Source organism: Cygnus olor, chromosome 1 (genome assembly GCF_009769625.2).
Source record: "Cygnus olor isolate bCygOlo1 chromosome 1, bCygOlo1.pri.v2, whole genome shotgun sequence".
In the NCBI taxonomy this organism is placed as follows: Eukaryota; Metazoa; Chordata; class Aves; order Anseriformes; family Anatidae; genus Cygnus; species Cygnus olor.
The window spans coordinates 147,119,647-147,145,225 of record NC_049169.1 but is presented as its reverse complement, the minus strand read 5'-3'; the positions used below and the strand labels follow the sequence as shown (position 1 = coordinate 147,145,225).

The 25,579-nt window shown below is 41.8% G+C and overlaps 1 protein-coding gene across 1 annotated transcript in view; it reads right to left on the bottom strand.

The window, feature by feature from the left end:
• Positions 1–1,630: 1,630 nt before the first annotated feature.
• COL4A2 (collagen type IV alpha 2 chain) overlaps positions 1,631–25,579 on the bottom strand; it is a 139,968-nt gene continuing 116,019 nt past the window's right edge. Inside the window, exons 27-47 of the mRNA XM_040536951.1 lie at positions 25,157–25,264; positions 24,258–24,479; positions 21,871–22,032; positions 21,131–21,301; positions 19,866–20,009; positions 19,140–19,265; positions 18,620–18,801; positions 17,693–17,756; positions 17,263–17,337; positions 16,556–16,663; positions 15,473–15,580; positions 14,107–14,178; positions 13,563–13,688; positions 11,981–12,097; positions 10,266–10,427; positions 10,036–10,134; positions 9,219–9,365; positions 8,490–8,606; positions 6,896–7,087; positions 6,269–6,555; positions 1,631–3,374 (exon numbers count right to left, since the gene is read on the bottom strand). Coding sequence (XP_040392885.1) covers positions 3,120–3,374; positions 6,269–6,555; positions 6,896–7,087; positions 8,490–8,606; positions 9,219–9,365; positions 10,036–10,134; positions 10,266–10,427; positions 11,981–12,097; positions 13,563–13,688; positions 14,107–14,178; positions 15,473–15,580; positions 16,556–16,663; positions 17,263–17,337; positions 17,693–17,756; positions 18,620–18,801; positions 19,140–19,265; positions 19,866–20,009; positions 21,131–21,301; positions 21,871–22,032; positions 24,258–24,479; positions 25,157–25,264 — 3,044 coding nt within the window. The 3' untranslated portion in view covers positions 1,631–3,119. The remainder of the gene's footprint in view (positions 3,375–6,268; positions 6,556–6,895; positions 7,088–8,489; positions 8,607–9,218; positions 9,366–10,035; positions 10,135–10,265; positions 10,428–11,980; positions 12,098–13,562; positions 13,689–14,106; positions 14,179–15,472; positions 15,581–16,555; positions 16,664–17,262; positions 17,338–17,692; positions 17,757–18,619; positions 18,802–19,139; positions 19,266–19,865; positions 20,010–21,130; positions 21,302–21,870; positions 22,033–24,257; positions 24,480–25,156; positions 25,265–25,579) is intronic.

Sequence of the window (25,579 nt, the reverse complement as noted above, 5' to 3'; positions counted from 1 at the left end):
TGGCCAATTGACTTCACTATAGCTATGCCGATATGCTGATACACCATTACCTATGGAGGGGAATATAACCTTGCTGACCTTTTCCAGGCTCAGCAGCATGTTATACTTCAGGGTATTTTCAGATAGTGAAGCGTAGGACGCAAGCAGCATGCTTTGAAGCAAAATATTTAACTATTAGTCAGAAACAGGCAAAAAACTTGTGGTTTTCACATCCTAGGCTGGAGTGGTATGGTTAAGTGAAAAGATTGTTTTGAAAAATCCTATTTCCTGAAAAAAATGTTTTAACTTCCTGGGAGTAGGTGCATCAGGGAGGCAAATTTATCTGGTCAGTGTTTCGGACAAGGCATTTCCCCTGCAAGTGCCGTGCTGTGCACTAAGGTAGCTGGCAGGCTGAAACCCTCTGGCTGCTGCAAGCATCCCATGTGTTCATGTGTACTTGCTCCCTCCCCTTCCCAGACAGTGAGTAAGCGTTGTTTGGAGAAACTTGTGTATAAGTACATGGACCTGAAGCACATGACGTACACAAAGAAAGTACAAAAGTTCACTGCTGTGTGGCATGTTTTTATTTTCTTCTAATTTCCTGAGTGCATTTCAACCCACCACTGTGCTGATGATACTGTACTGAGCAAACTTGCTTAGAACAGCTTTTGAGAGTCAGAAAACTAATAGACAACACAGCTCGTGGGGAAAGACCTATCTGCTGAGGCTTTTCATGCAAAAAAAAAATTAGCTGTATATGGAGATTATGCAACATAGCAGCCATTAAAGTGTAAATAGTTAGCTGTTGTTGCTGACATAATTGTTTTTTACAGGTTTGTATAACCTGTACTTGAATTCTGTTGAAAAAAAATTCATGTGCTGCATTGCAAGAGTTGCACACTATAAAAATCACAAGTGATTTAACTGGTCATCCGACAACCACTGATGGCCTGGAAGAGGTAAATTGATGATTATGGGGTGTTTGTTACTGCTGTGTGTAATTTAAAAGGATTGGCAAATGTGGAATAGATTTGGCTAATGTGCACTGCAATGTTTTCAGTTCTAGGTATTTTATTTGGCTGAAACAAATACCAGTGGAATTAATTTGTTCAGAGGCTGCCTTTCATAGCTACAGTATGGCCAGAAAACTGATTTTAAGCTCATGTAATTTCTCACTTCATGGATATATCTAATTATACGCACAACTAATCTCGGCTAGAAACTGTGCTAGCTCAGAACTTTAACTGAAGTTACACTTTACATTTTTTGCAGAGGTAACACTTGTCAAGTTTGGTTAATGTTGGTTTCTTGAATGTTGTGGAACATGAATAATACTTTGCTTTAATTTGCAACATCACAATTTATTGGCTTGAATTCCTCTTTCTAACAACAGATGAAATACTACCATCTCCACAGTTCAGCTTAAAGGAGCAACTGCAGTTCCCTTCTGGAATGGCTTAAGTGCCACAAAATTTATTCCTGGTTGAAGAAGTAGAATGGAGCATTATGGTAATGCTTTTATTTTTCTTTCTGGCTTAGGTGCAAACAAAGTAATTCAAAAGAGCAGTCCACATGCATTTTTTAGAAAAAAAAAAAAAAACACAAAAAACCCACCACCAACACTGTTTACAAAATGGCAATCACCAACAAATAGAGGAGTAGAAAAAAAACAGATTTTATTTATGATACAGTGAGGATGGAATGTAATTACAAAACCCAATAAACACCTGAAGCAGGAGTGAACAGTTGAAAAATCAATTGTCGTTATAGAAGTCTCTTCGATTTCAGTTTTTAGTGTTTGGGTATATAATCAGACTATGTCAATGGGAAGAGAATCATTTGCAACCGTGCTCTCCCTCCCTCTCTTGTAGTGGTGACAGACAGCTTTGGGTTAAATGGCTTCTTTAGAAGGGGAGAGCTATCCGTTGTGGCCATTTCTCAAGCCTGGCATGCAATGACATGGTTCTCTATGGAAAAAGATTGTGCCAAATAAATGCTCTGCTTCCTTCCCCTTTGCTTTTGCGAGGAAGGATGCGTGCAGGCAGATATGCTGGTCATCACGTTGCCACATGTTCCCAGCTGCCAGGACCCCATGCCTCCAGACAGACAACTGGCAGGGCTGCAAGTTTTGACCTTCAAGGTAACATGGCATTGAACAATAGGCTGTCCTGGAAGACCTACCCTACGTGTGACAGCAGCTCCAACAGCACATGGGTAATACATGTTTGTGATGAGTAGCCTGGTTTCAGAGGGGAAAAGCTGCAATGCAAAAAATACTCGGTGCTGTGAGTAACATGACACCACAGATCAATGTCCACAACACGGTGGAGCGGGAGACCTTTGTAAGGATCCTTTGGCCTGGAGTATGTCTAGAAAAAAAATGCCAGACTTTTAAAGTAATGTGCTGACCTTCATCATGTAGTCTCCTGACCAAAACAGGAAGAGATGTGCATTTTTTGGTTACTCTTTTTGGAAGGCCTGTGGGCTTCTCTGCTATTTCCAGTGATTAAGTGCTAAAGAGTGGTGAAGCTTAAAAAAAACAAAACACAAATATAAGAAAAAGATGATTGTTCTGGGTGTGTGTTTGAAATGCCCAAGCATAAAATACTGTCATTGAAGTTAGGTTTTAATGCTGGACATGAGCACCTTCCAGTGTACGTTTTCAGTACTTTGCTAGGCTTTAAGGCTTAGTGTGATCACAGTGTGTTAATTGTTTGAATGAATTGTAGCTGCTAGTGTTTAGTGTTGTGACAAATACAGTTAATAGAAAAGATGCATACGTTATCCTAAAGTAAATGCAGTGGGTATCTGACCAAGGTATTCATTTACTACTGAAGTTTTTGTGTTTCAAAGCTGAGTATTTGTAGCATTTGGCAAATGACATAATGTTAGACTAGCAAAAAAATATATATATACTGTATAGTAGGAGAACACAACACTAGGTCTGTGTGTTAGACTTGATTTCTGTTACACTTAATTTGCTTTTACAGACACTTTTAAAATTAAATTTCCATTCAGCTTTTGAGGTAATAAGTTAAAAAAAAGCACCAACATGATTTATTCAAATGTCTAAACATCATAGAAGGTTTCACTGTACAAGAACTACAGGATAAGCAGGTTCCTTATACTATGAAAGACTTCTATAAATTTTTCATACAGACTTGGCACCTGCTGATATGGCTTCGGATGAGTCCTGCCTTGAGTGTATCTGCTGAGGGCTTGCTTTGGAAGGGCTGGTCAATCGTAGTGAGCCAGAAGCTGTATTTATTTGCAAAGTAATGACAGGTTCCGCGTGCGCCGTTGCATTCGATGAAAGGAGTAGCTCTGAAATCTTCCAGGCAGCTCCCAGGAGAAACCAGCGACTGTCCTCCACCTTCATCACCAGCTGCAGTGTGCTAAGGGAGACAAGGAGGGCAGCGTTCAGAGTACAACCTCAGGCAATGCCGTCAAAAACTTACGTGTGGGGAAAAGAGAAAAAACACTAGAAGTGCTCCTAATTCTTAACCCTAGAGCAGACAGAAGGCTAATCCTGCAACCGTGTAAGACGTAAGGGTTTGGCTATCCTTTATACAAAAGAATAATCTCATATGCTGATGCCACTTCTGACAAACATCTTTGCTATAGCCAGGATTTTCGCTGTTTCTAGTCTTAGACCTGGAGAATCATTTGGGTGAGGAGCACTCTGGCACTTCAGCCAGTTCTCTGCTCAAAGCAGACCCAGCTTCAAAGTTGCACTAGGTTGCTGTGGGCATCGTGGAGTTGTTGATAACTCCAAGGATGGAGTTTCCACAAACTCTATGGGCAGCCTGTTCCTCTGGTTGCCATCATTAAGTAGAACTTTTTTTTTCCATATAGCTAACTTGAATTTCCCTCATTATAAAGTCTTATTTACTCTGCACTGCACTTAAGGAGCACTGTGGAAACAAAAAAAAAAAAAGTTAGCTTCTATACAGATATCTTCCCTCTATCATATATTCATTAACAGCACATTACAACAGCATCATGCACCTTTAAACCACTCAACTGTTACCTTTGACAAGTACTGCAGTAACAAACAACGTTACTTATGTTCTGTCAAAGGGATCTCTAACAAAACAGGCATTTCCTCAGTCCCTTTGAGGGCTGTACAGCTGCATGTTTAAGTGAAGTTGCTTAATTTTCTGTTAAAAACTGAAGGTATTTGCAATACAAATGAAAGCAGCTGGAAAAGTTGCTAAATAGTTTTGTAAATGTGGGAAGAAATCTGTTGGCCTTGGTTTATGCTCAGAGGCCCGCTGTGTCCATGTAAATGGGTAACACAAGTGGCCACCTTTTAATGGAGTAAAGGATCTGATCTCTGATCGGTGTTGCACGTTGCTGAGGTCTTAGATTATTATTTTTTAAACAGGTCCAAATTGCAAGATGTGCTAAGCTATGATGTTTTGGAGTGTAACCCTTCTAGCATCCTTCTGGATAAAAAAGCTGGTAAGAAGGGCTGAACTGTTAATAGTTTTGAGGCCTCTGCGATTGGAGCTGGAAAGCAGCTGGTACAAACTGCACACACTATCTACGCACTGGCTTGGGAGCTCGACAACCTTAGGGCAAGGGCTGTGGCCTTCCTATGCTCAGTGTACAATCTCCCGCTCTGTGCCTGTGATAGCTTCTTGTTTGCTGGTCAGGGCTTCTTATCCCTCGGTAAGGCTGGCACTTTTTAGGAAGCATTATAGTTCAGCGCCCTCTCTGCATGAAATCTTCCCGACGTTTAAGGTGGTTTGGGCAGGAGTCCACGCTGACTCCCTTCAGGATTGTACCTTAGCCAGGGGAAGGAGGTAACAAATTTAAGCCAAGAAGTAAAAGAACATGTACTCTGAAATAACCACAAGCACGCTGTACTTCTCCTTCAAGAGTTGCATAAGAAGCAAAAAAATGTGTATGCCAAACACGTCGTTTGATCTGAGCACTAGATAGGAAAATGTGAAAGCTTTAATCTTCTGAAACTCCTCTCACTGTACGTTCCTTGGTGCTGGCAGACTTTGTCCCTGCAAAAGCTTCTTGCTAAGGTGACAACTTTGCCCTTAACAATGCTGAATGTTTACATGGGCTTTACAAACAATTAATCCTTGGAATTCCTGTGAAGTAACTATGAGATCCGTATCGGGGCTTTTCGGAGAAGCAAAAGAAAGGTTTTTCCTTTCCATACCATAGGACCATTTCCAAAGCCATAGGACTTGACAAAAATTGGATCTGCTTTTTCTCAAATCTTTTTTCTAGAACTAAATGAAAAATATCCAATTTCCTTTTTTTTTTTCTTTCCTGAAAAGTTGAAGCTTTTGGAAAGCAAATAATCTGCAGGAAGGGTTGACTACAGCTATTCCATGACGTTTTCTGCCAGACAAATCTTACTCTTTTTTCCAGCCTTGTTTACTTCATCATTCAATCCAGTATTTAATGCATGAACACAACATGGACATACTGTTGCAGGTTTTGACCCTAGTGTGCATCAAGCAAGTCAGATAAATTACTACCAGCCGGATCGTTCACTAACATATTCTAGGTACTGTTAACTATGTTGAGTCCTCCGGTGCTTACATGATCCCTCTGTACAGTCCTGCTCCCACAGGTAGCAGTTTGGAGTGAGCCAGAACAAGAGGCGAAGCCTTTCATTATGTTTTACACCGCACACCTAATGTTAAGCTCTTCTGTTAGATCCCATTTCCTAATTATCTTGTAATCACAAGATCTAAGAGATCCTTCGAGCAATAGGATATACAGCTCTGTTCCTGCTGCCGTTAGAGACATAACACCGCAGATTAACTTTGAAAACAACAGGAGGCTGTGTCTCTTTCCAGACTAGATGAAACACTTTGGCTTCTTAATCTTCTACCAAAAATCAATGATTTTCAGTTTCTAAAAGAAGAGGAAAAAATGTCTTCCCCCCCCCCCCCTCCCGATCAGCCTCTTAATAGTGATGCTCATCAGTAACCCCCACTCTTTTTCTAGCTGTAAAAATGCTCTGCAGGTTACTGCCTACAGTGCAGTTTTACTTGGTAATTCACAGCTGTACCTGTGCTCTGCTCTCAAACATTATTTTGTACATAAAATAAGGGTTCCAGATGCTATTCTGACAAAGAGGCAATTTTCTCTGCGGTTCACAGAAATTTTGCTTCTCACTCCTGTTTCCTAGAAACAAGTTTCCCAGGATGTTGCATAGTTTTGATGTTACTGGAGCTACGACAGAGCAGCCTTCCTAGGGTCTAAGACATACTTAAAGCCTAGTGCCACACACAGTGTGACGCTGAAGGACAAATACCATGAGGAAGGAATATCCAATCCACAAACTGCGCCAGCCCTCAGGGCAGCGAGGAATAGAAGCTTCTTGGCTATGGACAGCAATCGCCACAGCTGGGGCCTCGCAGACTGAGCAGCGGCTGATATATGGTCTAATTTCTTCTTCTGCCACAGGCATCATTGGGAGAGGTGCTGTAGTCGAGAGCCAGTAGGATTTATCATTTCGATTTGCATAATAACAAATATCCCCCGGGTTGCAGTAGAGGAATGGCATTGTACTGAAACGAGCCAAGCATGAGCCGGCCAGACCTGTTAAGAAAGAAAAAAAAATAAGAAATTATGGCAATCATTTTTGCAGAAGACAATGCGTGTTTTCAGTTTATTGCTCCTTCCCAAGCGTGTGTCAGTAAAGCCTTGCAGTCCATAACGTGTCACCAGCTTTCCTGTTCCCCTCAAATGGCACTAATGACTTGCAAAGTCTCTCTCACGGATACACTATGCAGACATGTGGTTTTTATCTTCTCATTTTGGTGCTTCCTAAGCCTGGCTGTTGAAGTCCCAGCTTTCTATAAGTAAGCTCTATTTTTTTTTTCTTCTTCTCAGTCAGAGGGATGGAATTGCAGCTGCTGCTAGCAATACCTGCACGTACCTAGGTCCTGGTTGTGTGCTTTCTCTTGCCCTTCGAAGTACAGGAGGCTGTACCCACTCCAGAGTTTGTTCATGCCGATCGGACACATCGGCTCTTGGTCGGACTGGCTGTGCTTCACCAGCAGGTAGCCGATGCTGACGCTACGACCCGGCATGCCTGGCAGCCCAGGGCTACCGGGGCGGCCTGGCTGGCCTTAGGTGAAAGAGGAAAAAAAATAATACAGCTTAGTTTGTGCTCCCACAAGTGCTCTCATGCTAGCTGGTATTTCAGCTGAGCTGCCCATGAACAAGGATTGATTGCACAATAACTCTTCTTACGGTAAGTTATTGTTAAAAGAGATATAGTTCTAGGGTTAAAGCAGTTGATTTTGACGTAGGTTGGTGCTGGATCAGCATGATCAGAGATCAGATGATACATTTCACAACCAGAGCCAGGGAAAGTCACATATAAGGTTCTGATAAACTTCAGCATACTTTGTGCAATACAGATGCACATCTTTTTTCCTTCAAAACATTTTCTTGGTCTAAGAATAACCAATAGCTTTTGAATTGTTTGCATCTGCTTTATATGGTGTCCTGGTTTCAGTTAGGACAGAGTTAATTTTCCTCCTAGTAGCTGGCAGGGTGCTATGTTTTGGATTAGGATGAGAAGAGCGCTGATAACATGCTGATGTTTTAATTGTTGTAGAGCAGTGCTTACACCAAGCCAAGGACTTTTCAGCTTCTCGCTCTGTCCTGCCAGCAGGCAGGCTGGGGGTGCAGCAGGAGCTGGGAGGGGACAGACCCAGGACAGCTGACCCAAACTGGCCAAAGGGGTATTCCATACCATCTGACGTCATGCTGAACAATATATAGGGGTGGCTAGCCGGGGTGGAGGGGGGGCCGGCTGCTCAGGGATAGGCTGGGCATCGGTCAACGGGTGGGGAGCAATTGCATTGTGCATCACTTGTTTCATACACATTATTATTACTAATACTACTATCATTATTATTATTATTGTTGTTATTCTTTTCCCTGTCTTAATAAACTGTCTTTATCTCAACTCACAGGCTTCACTTTCCCGTTTCTCTCCCCCATCCCGGAGAGGGAGGGGGGAGGGTGAGCGAACGGCTGTGTGGTGTTTAGCTGCTGGCCGGGTTAAACCACAACATACGGTTAAAACTGCAAATATCTTTTGGTCTGTGTATTTAATAGTCTTTCTGCTCTTTGACTGGATAAAGACGGGTATTTCTTTCACAGGTACATTCTCTTAGATGTTGTCCATGCAAATATCACCTATGCAAACATCCATTTCTATGAACATAACGGCTAGTAAAACTCTATGCTGAAATAATTAGAGAAAACCAACATGAAAATGCACTCGGATCAAAACAAACTTATTCACGAGTGGAGTGCCATCTGCAGCTATCAAAACTTATTTTGAAAACATTGCTTTAAGCTACCTCTGTTAAAAGTTAGCTGTGCCTTGTGAAGAAGTTGTGAAGGAACAAGCTGTCTCTCTCCTCCCTCCTCCCCATCCAGTGATACAGTAACTACAGAATAATTATGGCACTGAAATGGGAAAGAGGGAAGAAGTGCTGTGTGACATCTCTTACCTTCAAATCCCACTGGACCTTGAAACCCCATTGCTCCTTGTTCACCTCTGGATCCCGGAGGAGCTGGAATGCCACCTCTGCCCTGGAGCCCTGGGTCTCCAGGTGAGCCTCTAAAACCTTGCACCAACAACAGTTATGAGCACAGTGGCTGCAGAGATATCAGCATGCTACTTGCTCTGATAGCATGTGCTCTACTTGCGCGCGTTCGGTCCTATCTGCCAGGTTTACCAATTTACACTAAAAGTGATATCCCGTGGTTCCTGCTCAGGCAAAAAGCACTAACTTCATTGGAAAAGGCTGCTAGAATCGCGACAACACGACACCCACAACCTTAATCTTTCACTCTTGCCACCACCACGCATCTCTGACAAGGCCATTAGCAAGAGGTGCACTGTGTCTGGTCCATGTATCACTAACACTATATCTCCTGGGCCAAAAGCACACCCACAGGGATGTGTGCGCTTCCACAAAGGACTCCCACTCTTGATTTAAATGGCTGCATCTATATCTGGCATTGCTTTGGCTGAATGTTGTCAGAGTTTATTCCTGTTTTGCTTAAGTTCTGAACGTTAAGAGGGGGAGGAAAGCCAAGCCCTTGGCTTTGAAAAACCCAAATTTGACTCTCCTTTCTGACCTGTAGGATTTAGAGTTGAAGAGAGCCAAAGCAGTGCTCTGGTGACCTCTCTGCTAAGGACAACTGAGCTTTCGCTCTGAGTGTGCAATTCCTACCTGGATCGCCTGGTGGACCCTGAGGGCCCATATCTCCTGGGCTTCCCTGAGGTCCTGTATTTCCACGGGGACCTGGTGAACCTTGCTCAGCAAACAGCCTTGGAGGAAGAGGCGGCAGCCCAGGAGAGCCTGGAGGGCCCTGAAAGCCTGATACAGGAGGCAAGATGAGACAGTTTCATTAAAAAATATGCACATTTTCCTTAATGTGCTTTCATCCACAGACATGTTGCTGTTACTTGGCTGCGTATGTGAAAGAGGGACCGTGGTCTACAATTCACTACCTTGGGTATAAGACATATATTTACGATCTTGGAGGAACATATGTGAGGATTGGGATTGTCTTTTCTTGGACTGCACAAAGATAAGCAGAAGGAAATGAATGGCGCTACTGCTTCCTCAGTTATGATGTAGGAGGTTGTGATGGTTTCCCTAGACAGCCGACTGCTCTCTGAGGCAGAGCACCATCTTTTGGTGGGCTTCTGGAGACACAAATACATGTTGTTATAGATATTTCTAAATATCTAGTATGTCTACTCTGCAGGATTATTTTAAGTCAACAATTTTTTTCTTTTTCTTTTTTCTCTGAAAGTGGGTCTGATTTTGGAATTGGCACCTCATACAAAATAAATTAATTACAGCAAAAAGTTGACTACTCATGTTAAATTCAGGCACCCATCCCCTACAATTTTCCATGGGTCACATGGAGTCATGCAGGTTGGAAAGGACTTAGGAGGCTCAAAGCAGGGCCAGCTGGATCAGCTGTGTGTGGCTGCAAACTGTTTAGAAAGTAGCCATGCACCTGACTGCACTTACTCACCAGTCAGTCCTCTGTCCCCCTTGGGTCCGATGGGTCCCAGATCACCTGGAAATCCTACTGTGCCCATAAAGCCGATGACACCTTGCTCACCCTTGCGACCTTTAGTGCAAAAAGACGTATCACATCACTGCATTTCAGTACAGATCATATAAATTCAGAAGTCATGTTATTCAAGCTGCTGTAGCATAGGGGGTTTCCCCCTGCAGATGATCAGCATCTCCCATCCTTACCTTTTGGCCCAGGGTACCCGGGAATCCCAGGTCTCCCTGCTAATCCAGGATCACCTCTATCTCCTTTTGGGCCAGTTTGTCCGCTCACACCTACTTGTCCGCTTTCTCCTTTGCTTCCAGGTGGAGCTGGTATTCCAGGCTGCCCCTGTAGTCCTGGATAGCCTGTTTAGAGGACATTCAAGCTGTTATCTGTCTATACTGCCTCAATACCTGGGCACAGATGAAGGTAACAGAACTATCTAATTGTATCCCATCAGGTTTTATTTCCTCAATTTACGCAAGGGGCTCGTGCTCAGTTATCCAACAGACGTATTCAGCACTCCTGCTCTCAGCCTGGCATACGCTTATGCTGCAGTGGCAGAGGAATCAGCACAAAGCTCCCACAGAGCCTGGTGTCACCTTAAGCAAGATTTCAGCAGCAGTGAGATGCCTGCTGAGATGCGGCCTTTGGTGAGCTATCCCTTCCCCAGCAAATGCCACACTTCACTAGGTGCCTCCCTGCTTTGTCCTAAATTCTCCAAGCAACTAGAGGGAAATCAGATATCAGCAAATACCTGACTCGGCCCCAGGTGAGGTGGTAAATATGCCAAGGACTTACTGTTCCATGTACTCTGGTGCTTCAGCTGAACACCTGGATACAAATAACTACTTCACTCTGTCTTGGCAGTTACGGGAACAGCTTCCTTTTCCAGAAGTACCTATTTTCTGAAGGTAAACCTGGCAGCTTCCTACCTCTGCTGCCTGAGAAGAGATTTGAACCCTGTTTCCAATGGGAGAAGGACTTAGTAACTAGGGTTTTCAGTGGGGCATCTCCCATGCGGCCTGTTGCAGTTGGATCAAGTGCGGGTACTATTGCAAGATGCTTACAGCAAAGAGCCATGCCTATCAACATATCAGGTGGCAGATGGTCTTCCTGTTCTCATCCCACTCTCCTCACTGCTTCTATTTTTATTTTTTTTAACCCAATGACTGCCTGGGGAATGGGAATCAGTATGCAGAGTAAGGCCAACTAGCATTCTAGTCACATCTGGAAACCTAGGTACTTCGTTGGCTCCACAGCTAGTTTGCCTCCTGTAAGTTTTTGCTGAGCTTACATTAAATTTCCACACATCATAGAGATGATAATGGGACACCTGCAACTTCTGCTACAAGCGCTTCACAGTGGCACTGAAGTTTGAAATGATTGTGCAGTCCAACAAGCAGCAGGATTTTCAGCTTCTAAATACACAGAGCCACACTGTAGTTCTTTCATAGGTGTGAAAAATATAGGCTCATAGAATGAACTTTCAGAAGGAAGAGCGGCTAATGCTCTCCTATGTAATTTCACATAGGAAAATTCTGTGAATGATTAAGAAAGTATTCTGCAGATTTGCATGTCTGCCACAGATCTAAATTTTAAAGTAGAAAGTTAGCATAATGCTTCTGAAAGTTGTTAAGGGAATTTTGGCTGATCAGTTAAATCTGTTATTTGCATGAAAATCAAGTCCTTCCATTAAGACACCCTGCAGGAAAGGCCTTTGGCATCAGAGTTCTGTCCCTATTACCTTTTGTGCCATTAGTTGTGTCTAACAAGTATTCAAGGAGCATCGAGCCATGTACTTCAGTGTTGCACTTAGTAGGGATATTTTACTGAACAAAGATTGCAGTAACTACTGCTGTTGCTAACTTTCTACTTAATCTTCTGTGTTGTCTGAGGGACACAAGGCATGAATTACCTGGCACTCCGTCCAGACCTGGGGAACCTTTATCACCAGGATATCCTGATATATTTGAAATCCCGGGAGGCCCTGGAAATCCGTCCTGCCCAGGAATGCCAAAGGGTCCTTGGATCCCTGAAAAGAAGAGAAGAAATAATCAGTACTGCAAGGAAAATGCACAATTGCAGTTATAAGGACTCACCTTTGACTACATATAAAAATGGGATTTTCAAAGTGGAAACACCTGCAGTTCCCACTGATTTTTGCTTTTTTTTTTTTTTCCCCCCAGATGATATGATGTGGAGGTTTTTCTTAAAAAAACAAAACAAAACAAAAAAAAGCCCACAAATGCTAGTTCTGTTTCAAAGCTCTCTGGATAGCTAATTGCATCTCACTGTGTGGAATGCTAATAATTTTGCATCTGCCAAGTAAAATATTACTTCAAAATAGGAAGTACTCAAAATATCCAAGGTATATTGAAGCAGACAAGAAAGCAGCTTTGTTTTTCTGTGTCCTATTGAATCAAGGTCACAGACACTTTTTTTTTTTTTTTTGATGGGGAGGAGGAGGTCAATTAAAACCAAAAGTTCAAATCCAAAGAAATTCTCTATAGATGGAAAGTGTTAAATGGCCAAAAATTTGCCTCACCTTTTTGCTCAAAATTGTCCTTTTAAGCACATGTAAGTTGTCAGGAAGCCATAAAAACCCTCTTGTTTAGTCATGTAAAAAGAAACTAACATATTTAGTTCCAACAAACAAACAGGAATAAAATAAGCCAAAAAGCTATTTCTTGCAGGGCTTGGTACTAAATCTCTGAATGGTGTTTAAGAAGACACAGCATGTTAGCAATAATAAAGTAGAGCACCAACAAACAGACATTCAGTGACACAGGTAAAAGCAGTAAGTTGTTTTTTTTTTTTTTTTTTTTAAATATATATATATATCTGCCAGTCCTTTTAGAGCCAAAATGTTGGAAAACTTTTGTAAAAAAAAAAGTAGTAGTTGTTCACCCATAACATCAGTCTGGTGACTCTGTGATGGAAGAAGAACTGGTGGTGAGCCATACTGAGGTAAGTGCTGCCTGCTGTAGCAAGGTGGGTCAGAGCTGGAAAGCCGTATGCTTACATCGCACAAGGGTGATGGTATGAGTAGAGCACTGTGCATGGAAATAGAGCACAGGAGTGATCGCAGGGAAAAATCACACGTTAATGGACAGCGAGGCTTTCAGGAGAAAGGTAAATATTGAAGGATTTGCAATGCAAAGAAAGAAAGAAAAGCCATAGTGTTGGTGTAACTGGATCCTCTTTATAAATATTTTGGGAGATGGTGGCTGAGAGAAGCATTTGCAGCGTGCTGAGCTCTGGGTGTGCTACAATGGGCTGCTACTGTGGGGAAGGACCCAGGCTGCCCAGGAGGAGCTAGCTTGTCCAGCACTGGGCAATACACAGTGCTGTTTCTGAGCAAGGTTTGGCTAAGCAGCAGCAGGAACTCCAAACAGACTCTACTATATCACTGTCTACACTGTATTGCACTTCATGACATCCTGAACGCCCACAGCTGGAACAAAAACCAAGTAGATCACATTCTCCAGGATACAGACCTGGAACACCTCTGTCTCCCTTCTGACCCGGAGGGCCTCGGCTGCCTTCCACTCTGCTCGGCTCTCCTGCTTCTCCTTTGTCACCCACGGTACCTGGGAAGCCTGCAGAGCCATAGCCATCTGGACCTGTTGTGGAGTAGTTCAAAATTAAGAAGAAAGGTTTCTGCATGCAATAACATATCAGCATGCTAACATACATATAGAGAGCATGAGGATCTACTGAATACATGAGCCTATAGTGACCCATTGAAAAAAAAAAGGAATAATGGAATAAATAAGTAATGCTCATAATGGAATAAAATGGTCTTGAGGATTTGACTTTGCAAGAGTAAAGAAACTATGACTTGAAGTTGTGTTCTAATTCATCTGTGTGGCAGCACGCAAAGTGTGTGAAGTGGTTTGCCAGTGTCCACAATGAGGTAAATTCCACACTGGGCTTTATAGGGCACGGTTAGGAAAGTCCCATTGCAAAAATCTCACAGACCTAACTTGCAGCTAACACAACGCACTACCTGTGAACCGGCAGAGTAAAAGTCTCATTTACCTGGTGATCCTGGCAGCCCCTTAGTGCCTGGTAAACCGTGCAGTCCACTGATTCCTCTCAAGCCAGGCAAGCCTGTTTTAAAGTTATAGTCATGATTATTTTAATAGTTTCTATCAGTCTGTATATATTCCTCAGCAGAAAACTGAAAAGCTTGAATAAATATGATTCTATGTTAAACTCTTTCGTATTATATGCAAATTGATTCATTGCAATAAGCTTATTATGAAATACAGCACTCTATGGTTTTTCTTCTTTGATTAGCAATTGTGTTATTATCCAATAAGCTCACTATGAGGTATTTCTTAAAATATCTCTGATCTGTCTGGTAGCATGCCATTAGTTCCAGTCCTGAGACCACAATTTTGTTAATAACCATTTATGGTTTTCCAAAGTCTTCAAACCAAGACAGTTATGGGATAATTGTACACTCTAAATGTGATTATAATGAAGCCCTCTTCAGGAGAAATTCACTGTGGGTCATTTAAAAATAACACACCAGTTAACAAATGTCTAATAGCTGTCACTGCTGGCAAAATGTACCACATTTATTTGTACCTATCAAAAAGTTAAGCGTGATTTTAAAACTAGATGCGTACCATCTAGTTATGAATGGTAATCAATGGCCAGAGTTCTGGAGGACAATTAAACCTTCACAAAAATAAGTGTCTGCCTTTCTTCACTGTCTATAAAGGCAGCCTTCAAAACCTTATTAGCTTCGATTTGATGCAGATTCAGATAGATGAATCTCACTAAAAATAGGGCAATTTTTGGCTGTACTGTAGAGAAAAATCTGCTTACTTCATACATTAAGGAGTCAGGTGGCAGACAATGAGATTCTGCATCCTGTGATACAAACAGCTTAGTTATAAACTACTGCCTTTATTTTGATAGCAGAATTCTGCCTGAGCCATAAGTCAGACGTAAGTTACTAAATCCATAAAAACACCTGTGGGATCAGTTAGTGGTTTCTGAGGATGATGGAGAACAAATATACTGTTTGCTATCTAATGCCACATTATAACATTCTAATACTGTATATCACCACTCTTGCTTTATTTTAAATATCTTTTTGCTTTTCTTCTCAGCTGTCATGAAAAATGAAAATGTTTCTTGAAAACTGCTTTCCTGGAAAAAAGAGAGGAAGCTCACAATCACTTAAAGTGATCTTAGTAACCCCCAGTCCTTTAGAACCCATGAACTGCACGGGTCTCCATTAATGTTTCTGGGCTTTTTGAGGAACACATGTTTACTAGAGGGAGCTCTGCCACAGTGAATTAGAAAAAGCCTCCTTCTTCTTCTTTATACCAAAAGAACAACAGCAAGTGCTCACACTGAAATGACTGAATAGCCTAAGTTGTATAAATACCTGCTTGTCCGGGTAAGCCAGGCCAGCCAGGAGTTCCCTTTTCACCTTGAGATCCAGGTGTCCCGGGGCTTCCTTGCTGCCCTGGGGGGCCAACCAGTCCCGGCAATCCTACATGACAATGGTGAATCATTGTTCGTGAGTGTCCTTAAAAACCAACAGCCCAAAACACTGCCTTGTGCTACCTTCATTCTCCCAGGTAGCAAAATGAAGGCTTCCCCCCACCAGTGTCATTGTATGACACTGCACTATACATCTGAGTGGAGGAAGTAAGAGAGAAAAGGTAGGACGGGCAAGGTGAAACAGAACAGTTAACTGCAAATTTCAGGTTTCTGACAACCTCAGAAATATAGTGGGCTCCTCCTATTAAAATGATAGTTTTACATCTATTACCAGTTACAATAAGTAATTTCATTTATGTGCACCTCAGTTTCCCCGTCTGCCCAGGCTTTCTGACTGGAAAGCTGATCAGACTAGTGCCGTTTCTCAGTGAGGTGCCTACCAAAACAGCTCCAGTCTTGGATGGAGCTTCTAAGCCCTATAATTAAATGAGACATGTGGAGCAACTGCTCTGAAGGAGCATTTTCACGATCATCCTGCAATGAGACATGTTCCTTAAGTTGCAAGTTTATGATCCAGCCAGAGCCAGACCTCATTTCAATTTCCTTGTATTCTTGTACAGTCAGCCAAGGAAACTGGCTCAAAGGTTCTCTAACTGGGTCCTGTGGGATATTTATTTCATTTATGGCAGAAAAGAGCATTGAAATGCCCACCTCCTCGCCATATTGAGGCAGCATTAGAATACCTAAGTAAGCCAGCAGTGCAACACTTTGACTGGACACGATTGCTATAAAAAAGGAAAAACTGGAATAAGGTAGCGTTATTCTTTTGAAATTTCCTCTTAATAAGTTCTCCTGGGAGTTCCATGTCCTTTTTGCTGCTCTTTACCAACTTACAGAACGATCAACATTTTAAAAACTTAATGACTTTCTTTCCAGAGAGTAAGAGTTTTTTTTTTTTCCTTTTTTCCTTTCTCTTCTCATCCAGTTTTATTCTTTGGCATGTTAAAAAAGAAGAATATTTTACCTTCCTGTCCCAAGGAGCCAGGGACACCCTGTGTGCCCCTGATGCCCTCAATGCCAGGGTTACCAGGCTCACCCCCTTCGCCTTTTTGTCCTGGGCCTCCTCTTAAGCCTGCAAAAACCACAGAAGCACATTATTCTCTCAATAATCTCTGTATGATAAAAGCTAACCTGTGTAATGTGAAGTTGGCTACTTGATGAGTCCTGATCTTGCTGCATAAAGACATTCTTCAAGTCAGAGTGCTTGGATTGCCTGGGAGAACAAATGTTCTTCTACAGTAGGTCAGCCAATCCATCATTAAATTTGTTTTTTAAAAGTACTCCCCATATTATGTGGAATATGACACCAATGTTCAAATGTGCTGAATGTACAGAGATAGCTCAAATTTTACTACATTATCTAACCAACCCAATGAAAAATAAACCTGATTCTGCTATCCCCTCTTACATAATTATGGCCTTATATTCCTCTTTTGTCACCAATGGCAAAAAAAAAAAAAAGGAAATGTTTTACTACATCTGCATGTGATTGATGGTTACTGCCATAACTGTACTTTCATTTGAAGAGGTAACCATAGCACATATTCAAAGATGCACCTCTTCAGGAGCTCAACAGTCATCAAAAGCACACAGGCTAAGCTCTCCCTCCTTTCCTTTATGGACTTTAGTACATGAAAAATTATACATCCAGAATGACTGTGAAATGAATACCTGTTAGGCCTGGCACACCAACTTCCCCTTTAAGACCTGGCATTCCTGGTAAGTTTATAGTATCTCCCGGCTCACCTGTTTCAGGTGAAAAAACAAATGAGTGGCAAGGCTTCAATTTAAATAGTATTTCCTGATGTTTTGAAGGAGTTTGGCAACTTCCAAGGCAAAATTCTGCAATAATTATCTTTCTAAATAAAAAGAAGAATAAGTTGAAGGAAGAAAAACAGCCTCTAGAACAATGCCTTCCTTATGCCCCCCATGGATTTATACATGTTACATGAAATTAACAATATCAACCTTTTCACAGCCTCTCACATTTACTGTAAGACTGTACAAGGACCCTTTAAGACTGAAGACCCTACAGAACTTCCTGTTATGCACTTGATGATTAATGAATACAAAGAATGCTCAGATAAGAGAGCAAACTCACCTATTTCACCATGGGAGCCAGGAGTACCAAAATGGCCTGAAATTCCTGGGACACCCTTATCTCCCTGTTATATGATTGAAAACAGGTATTAGTTAGTGATGATAGGATTTATTCAACCTTCCAAGCAGCATAGCTTAAATATTGAAAAAAAAAAACACCTTTAAATTTACCTTTTTATTTTGTTTTGTTTCCACGGTTCTTTATAAGTGGAATCATTTGGTTGAAATTGGTTAAACCAAACCAGTGCAAACCAAGTCACAAGCTGTGTTTGCGAAGTCTTAAATTTGAAATTGAGAGCATCATGTTGCACATATTTGGCACTGCGTCTCGTAGTACTTAATTAGGAAAAAGTTCTATTGAAATCTAAGGGCATACCCAACTGAGAAAGGAGCAATTTTTTTTGGGCTCTATTAAATAAATGATATGTGTGAATCTACTGCCAGGCCTTTTGCAAGACTTCATTTTTTCTCAATGTAAGTTATTTTGCTGCCAAAGTGAATCATGGTGAATTGTGCTCAAGGAACTCAGGTTCTTAGACTTCTTACTATCAGGTGAGTGACACTGAGCAATTTTTGACAGTGGCACCATCAGTAGGAGAGAAAAGAAGAGTAAATGTAGTGCTGAGAATATTTTTTATCAACAGCTATGCTAACAAAACCAGGCACCTTGATGGAGCAATCTGAGTCCTTATAGGCAAAAAGCTGGCACCTGAAATTTGGATGTCTCTTACTGAGAAGAGGAAGGACTGTGCTTAATGAACATTGGAGGATCAAGGAAAATGATTTGGTCTATTTATTCCATTTTTACTGCATTTTAATCTTTGCGCTGTAGATGCTTGGCACAATTTCAAGGGGTGAATGCCACTCCCTAGAGAAGCTGAATGCCAGCAAAAGGACACTGTGTTGCCACCCATGGGCATGTACTCACCCTGCCTCCTGTGCTGCCAGGGAAGCCTCTGATGCCAGGAGAGCCAGCCGGACCAGGATACCCTTTCAGACCTGTCAGTCCTTTTTCACCAATGTCCCCCTTCACACCAACCACGTAACTGGGGTGCCCCGGAGACCCGGGAGTTCCTGTCTTACCGGGGAGGCCTGGCATTCCCTTGCTACCTGCAGGCGGGGAAAATAAAAATAAAGAAGACTTAAAACACTAGAGCAGGGAAGGACGATATGGAGTTGCTTGTGTGGAAGAAGTTTCATGGTAGCAGCCTTCCCTAAACACAGCACCACAACGTGCTGGCACACACATGTGGCATAAACACGAAGTGCTTTCTTTGGGCTTTCTCTCCACGAAACTCAGCTGTGAGCTCAGCTTTCCTTGTCAACCTTGTGGGCTGCAGCACAGTGGTGCATTGAGCAGAGAATATTTTATATGGCAACTGAGAAAATACTTAGACACCGATCAATAGCCGTGAATGTGCTTGCTTTGCTTTGTCGTGACCACTGACCTTTCAAGCCGAAGAATCCCTTGGTGCCGGTTTCTCCAACATCTCCTTTTTCACCTTTAACTTCCATCATCATGCTAGGCTTCAGCTTTGGGGGCTCTCCTGGGGGACCCTGTTCCCCACGGTCACCTAGAGGGTAAGAAAACAACCATATTTTTAAAAGCTAGTCAGCGGCACTGTGCTGGAGAAAGCAAAAACAGAAGAGTGAAATTAGCAAAAACGGATTACTGGATAACCTTGCACAAGCTATGGGAAACCCATCTGCATAAAAAGTTGTCTGCATCAATACAACATGTCAGCAGAACAATTAAGCATAAGAAAACATGAAAACCGAGTTAAACCTTTTGTACATACTATTCTGGGGAGCTGGACACAGCCTCCTCTGTGACAGATAATTTACCTCTCAATAGATCAGTTATCTTGTGTTCATAAAAAACAAATCACACTGGAGAAAGCACAAACAAGTGGGTAGTTCTAGTGAAAGGGAAACACTCAGATAAACAGGGTAACGAGGTATCTGTCTCCAACCTGACCATGTTCAGGATTCACAAAGCCCTCCTTGAGCTTAAAATCCAGGCCTCTCAGCCAGAGGCCCATGTGTGAAATAGGTGGAGGAATGTCTGAGCTAACCCGGCTATGTCAAAAATGTGTTGTCCTTGTCTGTGTACCCTTGCAAAATAGTTCTCCAGATGTGAAAAGCAAACACTGGTACCACCCATAAGCAAATACCTTTAAAGCCTCGTGCGCCCTGTGCGCCTTTATCGCCCCGAGCCCCGAATGAACCAAATTCTCCTTTGATTCCTTTGATTCCTGGTCTTCCTTTCAGGCCTGGCATGCCTTTGAAACCATCAACGCCAGGTGAACCTCTTAAGCCTTTAAAGAAAGAAGGGGAAGAGAAGTGTTACCTTGCTCAGCTTTCTGCAGACTAAGTAAATGTTAGCTAGTAATGCTCAACTAAAACTGTATGAAAACCTCACTGCTGCAGTATCTACTTCTGGGTGCCTCGATGCCTAGAGCAATGTGCTGCTTTGTATTAGGCACCCAAGCTCTCTGAGAGGTAGGTACCTAAACAAGATCAGGGCTTCACTCAGTTGTGGAGATGGCCAGAACTTAGCGTCATCTTCTGAAAAATCAATTCAACACCTGTCCTACAGCTAGAGAAAGGTACTAAATTCCATGCAGGATTTTCAGTCAACCCCTTTTTCTGCTTGCACAGATACAATTATAGGGCATGCCAGTCATAGACCTTTCTCAACAAAGATGACTGCACTCCTCTTCTAAACAAGAGGATGATGTTTTACATGGGTCATGCTAACAAGCAGATGATCATTCCTCTCAAGCTGATCAGCACTTCAGAGTAATCTTAGGAAAAAAAGTCTTAGTTGAGTCTGATCTTTCTGACTGATGATATTGCTACATGCATTTTTAGATATATACCCCCTCTTCTGTTTTAGTTGGCTTCGCATGGAGTTGAACTCTGTTGAAACTCCCTCTGTGATGCAGACGACTTGCATTAGATATAACACTTTTGTGGCTGGCAAGTGTGAATCTCACCTTCTTTATACAAAAAGATTAGTATCCCGTTAAAATTCAACACTGAGGTCTTGTGTCTGGCATTGCTCAGCATGGAGCTGCTAACTTTCGAAAACTTTGAAGTAAAGGTTTCGAGAAACATCTCTCAAATTCCACTGAGAGCTGGTAGGACTGGGACAAAAGAAAAAACTTGGAGAGAGCAAACACTAAATACTGTATGTTCTTCAAAAGAAGAGATACAGCAGCCATTGCCCTTCAAAACAGGGCTGCACGTCACTAGCTAGATTTTCACCAAGCACAACACAAGGGAAAACTGACAGTGATTCTGGAATATGTAAGGCCTGTGACCATAACTCTTCTGTTTTAAAAAGGTAGCTCAGCAGAGAACGTGGCCTGTTCATTTCAGCACAGAGCAGCTTTAAAGAATATCATTTCTCTCAGTGCAGCTGTTCAGAGCTTACCTTTATCTCCTGGAAAGCCATCCATTCCACTGATGCCAGGGGGACCAATCACGCCAGGTATACCTTGCAATCCTGGGTACCCCGTTTCACCTTTTTCACCAGACAGACCTTTCAGGCCCACGGGACCAGGAAAACCTTGCTCACCATCTTCTCCTCTTGCACCTGGTGGACCTGCCGTGTGGACGTGTGAAAAGGGAGATTAAAAGCGTTTGGACATACACGATGATTTCACAGAAGGTAACTCAAGCGGGGGAAAACTGCTATCATACCAGCTTGAAGTTGAAGGGGAAAAGCTTGGATTTTTTTAATCAAAGAAGTTCAGAAATGATTATGAATGCAAACCAGTCTTGCTACCAGTCTGGTTCAATACTCACTCCCAACATGACCTCCCCCTCCTCTTTAATTTAAGAATAAAGCCCCTTTTCTACAAGACTACTCCCATTTGGTTGTTCTGTTCTCCCAGTCTGCCACTGGAAAGCTCTGGCCTGGCCTGGAAGATGGCTACAGAAGGAAAAGCAGCAGCTCTGCCAGTGAGGACCATCACCACCCCCACATCCCATTTGTGACACCGGCATGATTTGCTACCACAGTACCTGTGCTACCGTCATTTCCTGACTGGGAATTAAAGCCTGGCACATGCCACAGTCCCAAGATTAACTTTCCCCTTGGGAAACCATACAATTGCCCTGCCACAGAGAAGTGGGAGGAGAAAGTGACACAGGACAGCAGTACTTCCTCACCAAGGGGTCCTTGAGACCCAGGTCCGCCGTCTGGCCCGGGGTTCCCTGGTGGGCCTGGGAATCCATGTGTTCCTGGTGATCCTGGCAAACCCATCAGACCAGGGAGACCTTGCAGCCCCGGATCGCCTTTGGCTCCTGGCAAGCCTGGGCTACCATCCGCTCCTAAAATACCATAATCATGCATTAGAGAGCATCAGTATCTAGAAAGCTGATTATTACATGTAACTTCTCAAAGCAGGCATATGTGCACTGTTCTTTCAGGATATGCTTTTCCTCTGAAAATTAGTGAGAACAGGAAAAGCGAATTAAAAGACTGCTAATTAGTTTTTAAATTATTGATAATACCAGTACTAATCTCAATATTTGCATTAGAAAGGTTGATAGGCTCTTTCCAATTGACGGAAGTAATTTGCTACCAGGTGGCTCTAAACAGAGTAGGTGTCTTCCATTTCTAACTCCAATAATTCTGTAATTTCTGATCTTTTCCTTTTATCACATATATCTTTGTAAGAACTCAATTGAGCAGCTGACCAAAAGACAGAAACAATGTCTATATATTTTCTAAATACAATTGGCAGAAATGGAAAAATTTAAGGCCGACAGTGGGTTCTTGCTTTGTGTTATTGTTCAGAACTTTTCATGTAAGGTATCTTTATAAGATTCATACAAATTCCTAAGCAAAATGGCCCTGATTCTACACTTAATGTATTGGGTGAAAATTTACATCTCTACAAAATAAAAGCAAAGGCTTTAAAATAAAAGTAAAGCCCTTCAAGATTTAAAAGGTAATGCACACTTTCCATTCAGATTAGAGAAGCAATAGTGTACAAGACCTTAAAAGTACATGGCACTTAAAATCCAGGCCAAGTGGATCTGTTTGTCTTTATTCTGATTTTACATCAGGGTAGGTCCATAGGCTTGAATGTAGTTAGATGTGCTTTATAACAGAGAGAACCTAAATGGTCACATACAGAGAGTTTTCTCAACAGCAACAACAGACTACAGACTTTAGTTCCCCGTTCTGAAGGGCTAATAGTTTAAGCGGCACGGATGATATAAAGGATTCACTAACTACTTCATATAAAAGTAAAAAAATAAATAAAATAAAAAAATCACAAGCCTTTTCTTCTGGCTGTTTGATTAGAACTGTGAAATACATAAAAAATTGACAGGCTAATAATGATTTTTCTTTTTACTGTAATTATTTTTTATTACTGAAAATTTAATTTTACAGAAATGCTAAGAAAGAAGGTGCAAAGTCACATATGTTTTTTTTCCCTTTTCAGTCTGTGTTTTCGCTTGAATTTCTTCTTGTTTTCAGAAAAATAGTCTAGAGGCATTGTCTGCCTTTTCTCAGACTTTCCAAGTATTACCACAGTGCAGCAGAGCTGCCTTTATTCTATCACTTCACTCCATGACTCTGCTGAAGATGAAATCAGCTCCCCTCACTTCAAATAACTCAAGTAAAATGACATGCGCTTCTTTTCCTTTTTAATTTGTATTGAAAATCATGAGAAGAGTCTCCAAAGTAAGTTCCTGTGATATACTTCTTTGCTTTGAGCTAGTCACACAATTACTTCTCCTTTCTCGCTTCCACAACAGGGCAAGAGTAATCTGCAGTCTTAAATTTAACTATATGTCCAACTGCTGCAGAAACTGTGCAGCAAGAGATGCTTAACTCCCACAGGTCCTTTTGAAAGTCCCCCACTGAACTCAGAGAGAGACGAAGTCAGATTTTGTAGAGAACCTATGATTTTCTCTGTCTTCTGTAGGGAGAAGACATGTTTTTTACGTTTTTTAAAATAACAAAATAAAACGAACACCTCAAAATTAACAATAAATACATAATGCTATCGTTTTCTTGCTCCAGAGTGTGCAAAGATTGATCAGGTAAAAGAGATGATTAACATGTTATTAAACATTATGTCCTCTCAGCTAAAATTTACAATTTCTGACGTGAAGCAATCTACTATTCAGCAAAGCCACACATTATCTGAACATTTTCTGGTGTGGGAAGTAAGCTCAGTATTATGCATTATGTGAGTGAAAAGTCAGGATAATTGACTACAGTGGGAAAAATCTAAAGAGTGTGTCCGAACACAACAAAGATGAGCAAAATCATGTTCTTTGGTATCCTACTGCAGCTGATTTCATGTAGTACAGTGTGAAGGAGTGTTGGTCATAAGCAGTGGATCTCCAGAAGGCATTTGCAGGAGCCAGGTGTTTTGGTAATAGGCAAGGTACATGGGGAAGGGATGAGAGACCCTTTGATGCTGGGTTTATTGGTACCTCCAGTGCATTTTGCCACGGTCTCTTATTACTCTCACTTATCTGTAGTTTGGCTACACTTATACCACAAACATTTCTTTACTTGAAGTAGCCGTTACCTCTAACTCCCGGTACTCCTTGATCTCCAGGTGTGCCTTTCAAGCCAGGGAAGCCGGGCAGCCCAGCATCCCCTCGAGAACCTGCTGTTGCTCTTAAAACTTCACCAGGAACGCCCTTCTGTCCTGCCAGTCCTGGAGCACCAGACTTTCCTGTAAGGCCTGGGTGTCCCTGTAGTCCAGGTAGTCCATTTGGGCCCCTGTCTCCCCGAGGCCCAGTAAAACCTATAAATAAAACAGGGATTAGGCATCACAGCATCCACTATAGATGTTGCAGTGCAAATCCTAGATACACCAGATGGGTCATTGCCTCTGCTTTTCCTCACACATCTCAAGGGACCAATGCCAATTTCTTCAAACTCTTGATAAACCATTGCCACCATGCCTGTCTTCCACCCTGTTGGTGAATGACTGGGAGGGAGCAAGTCCCCATTCCCACAGATGATGGGAGGAAGACTGGGAAACTGGACCTCATTGTTTCAAGTGCTAGTAATCTGCCTTCAATATAAACAGTATAATTTATATTAATGCTGGAAAGAGTTAAATAGAAACACTAATACTACTATTTTCTTCATTTCTGCAATCATCATTCTATTTCATCTGGAATCTGAAAGGTCTTATTACTGAATTTCCTTATTTCTACATGAACTTCATGAACTGTTGTATCTGTAATTTTGCACTATAAAGCAGATTGAAAAAGGTTGAAGTCTATATCACTTTTCATCATTAGAGAACCTTCAGAAAATCATCTTGGCTTCAAAAAAGACATTTTTTATAATAGCTTATTGTTTGATCATGGAATGGAAGATAAATGAAGATGCATCTGGAATAAGGTGACAGTGCTCCTGTGACTGTAGCAGAGGTCATAAGTACATAACGCATGATTAATTATTTCAAGATACCTGGAGGACCTGGCAATCCTTCCCGACCTGGATCACCTCGTGTACCATTGAGCCCTGGGTATCCCACTGGGCCTGGATCACCTGGGAATCCTCTTGTACCTTTAGCACCTAAATTATACAAAAGAAATTAAGAAAAGTGATGATCTAAACAAACAAAATAGAAATTTGCATATAATGTAAGCAAAGGTAGTGGTAAATATAATAATTATGTGTCTCCATGTACAAAGATAAACTTTAAAAAAATATTATGGGATTACACTGTACTCAAGATCCCAAGGATAGATCAAAACTAAGTGCTCTTACAAACATGGATTAAAAGGACTGCCCCTGACTTTAAGACTAATTATAATGGAGACTAGTAGGGTGAAAATCATCAGTTTCATAGGCTTTTGGAGATCTTTTAAAATAATATTTTGTAATTAA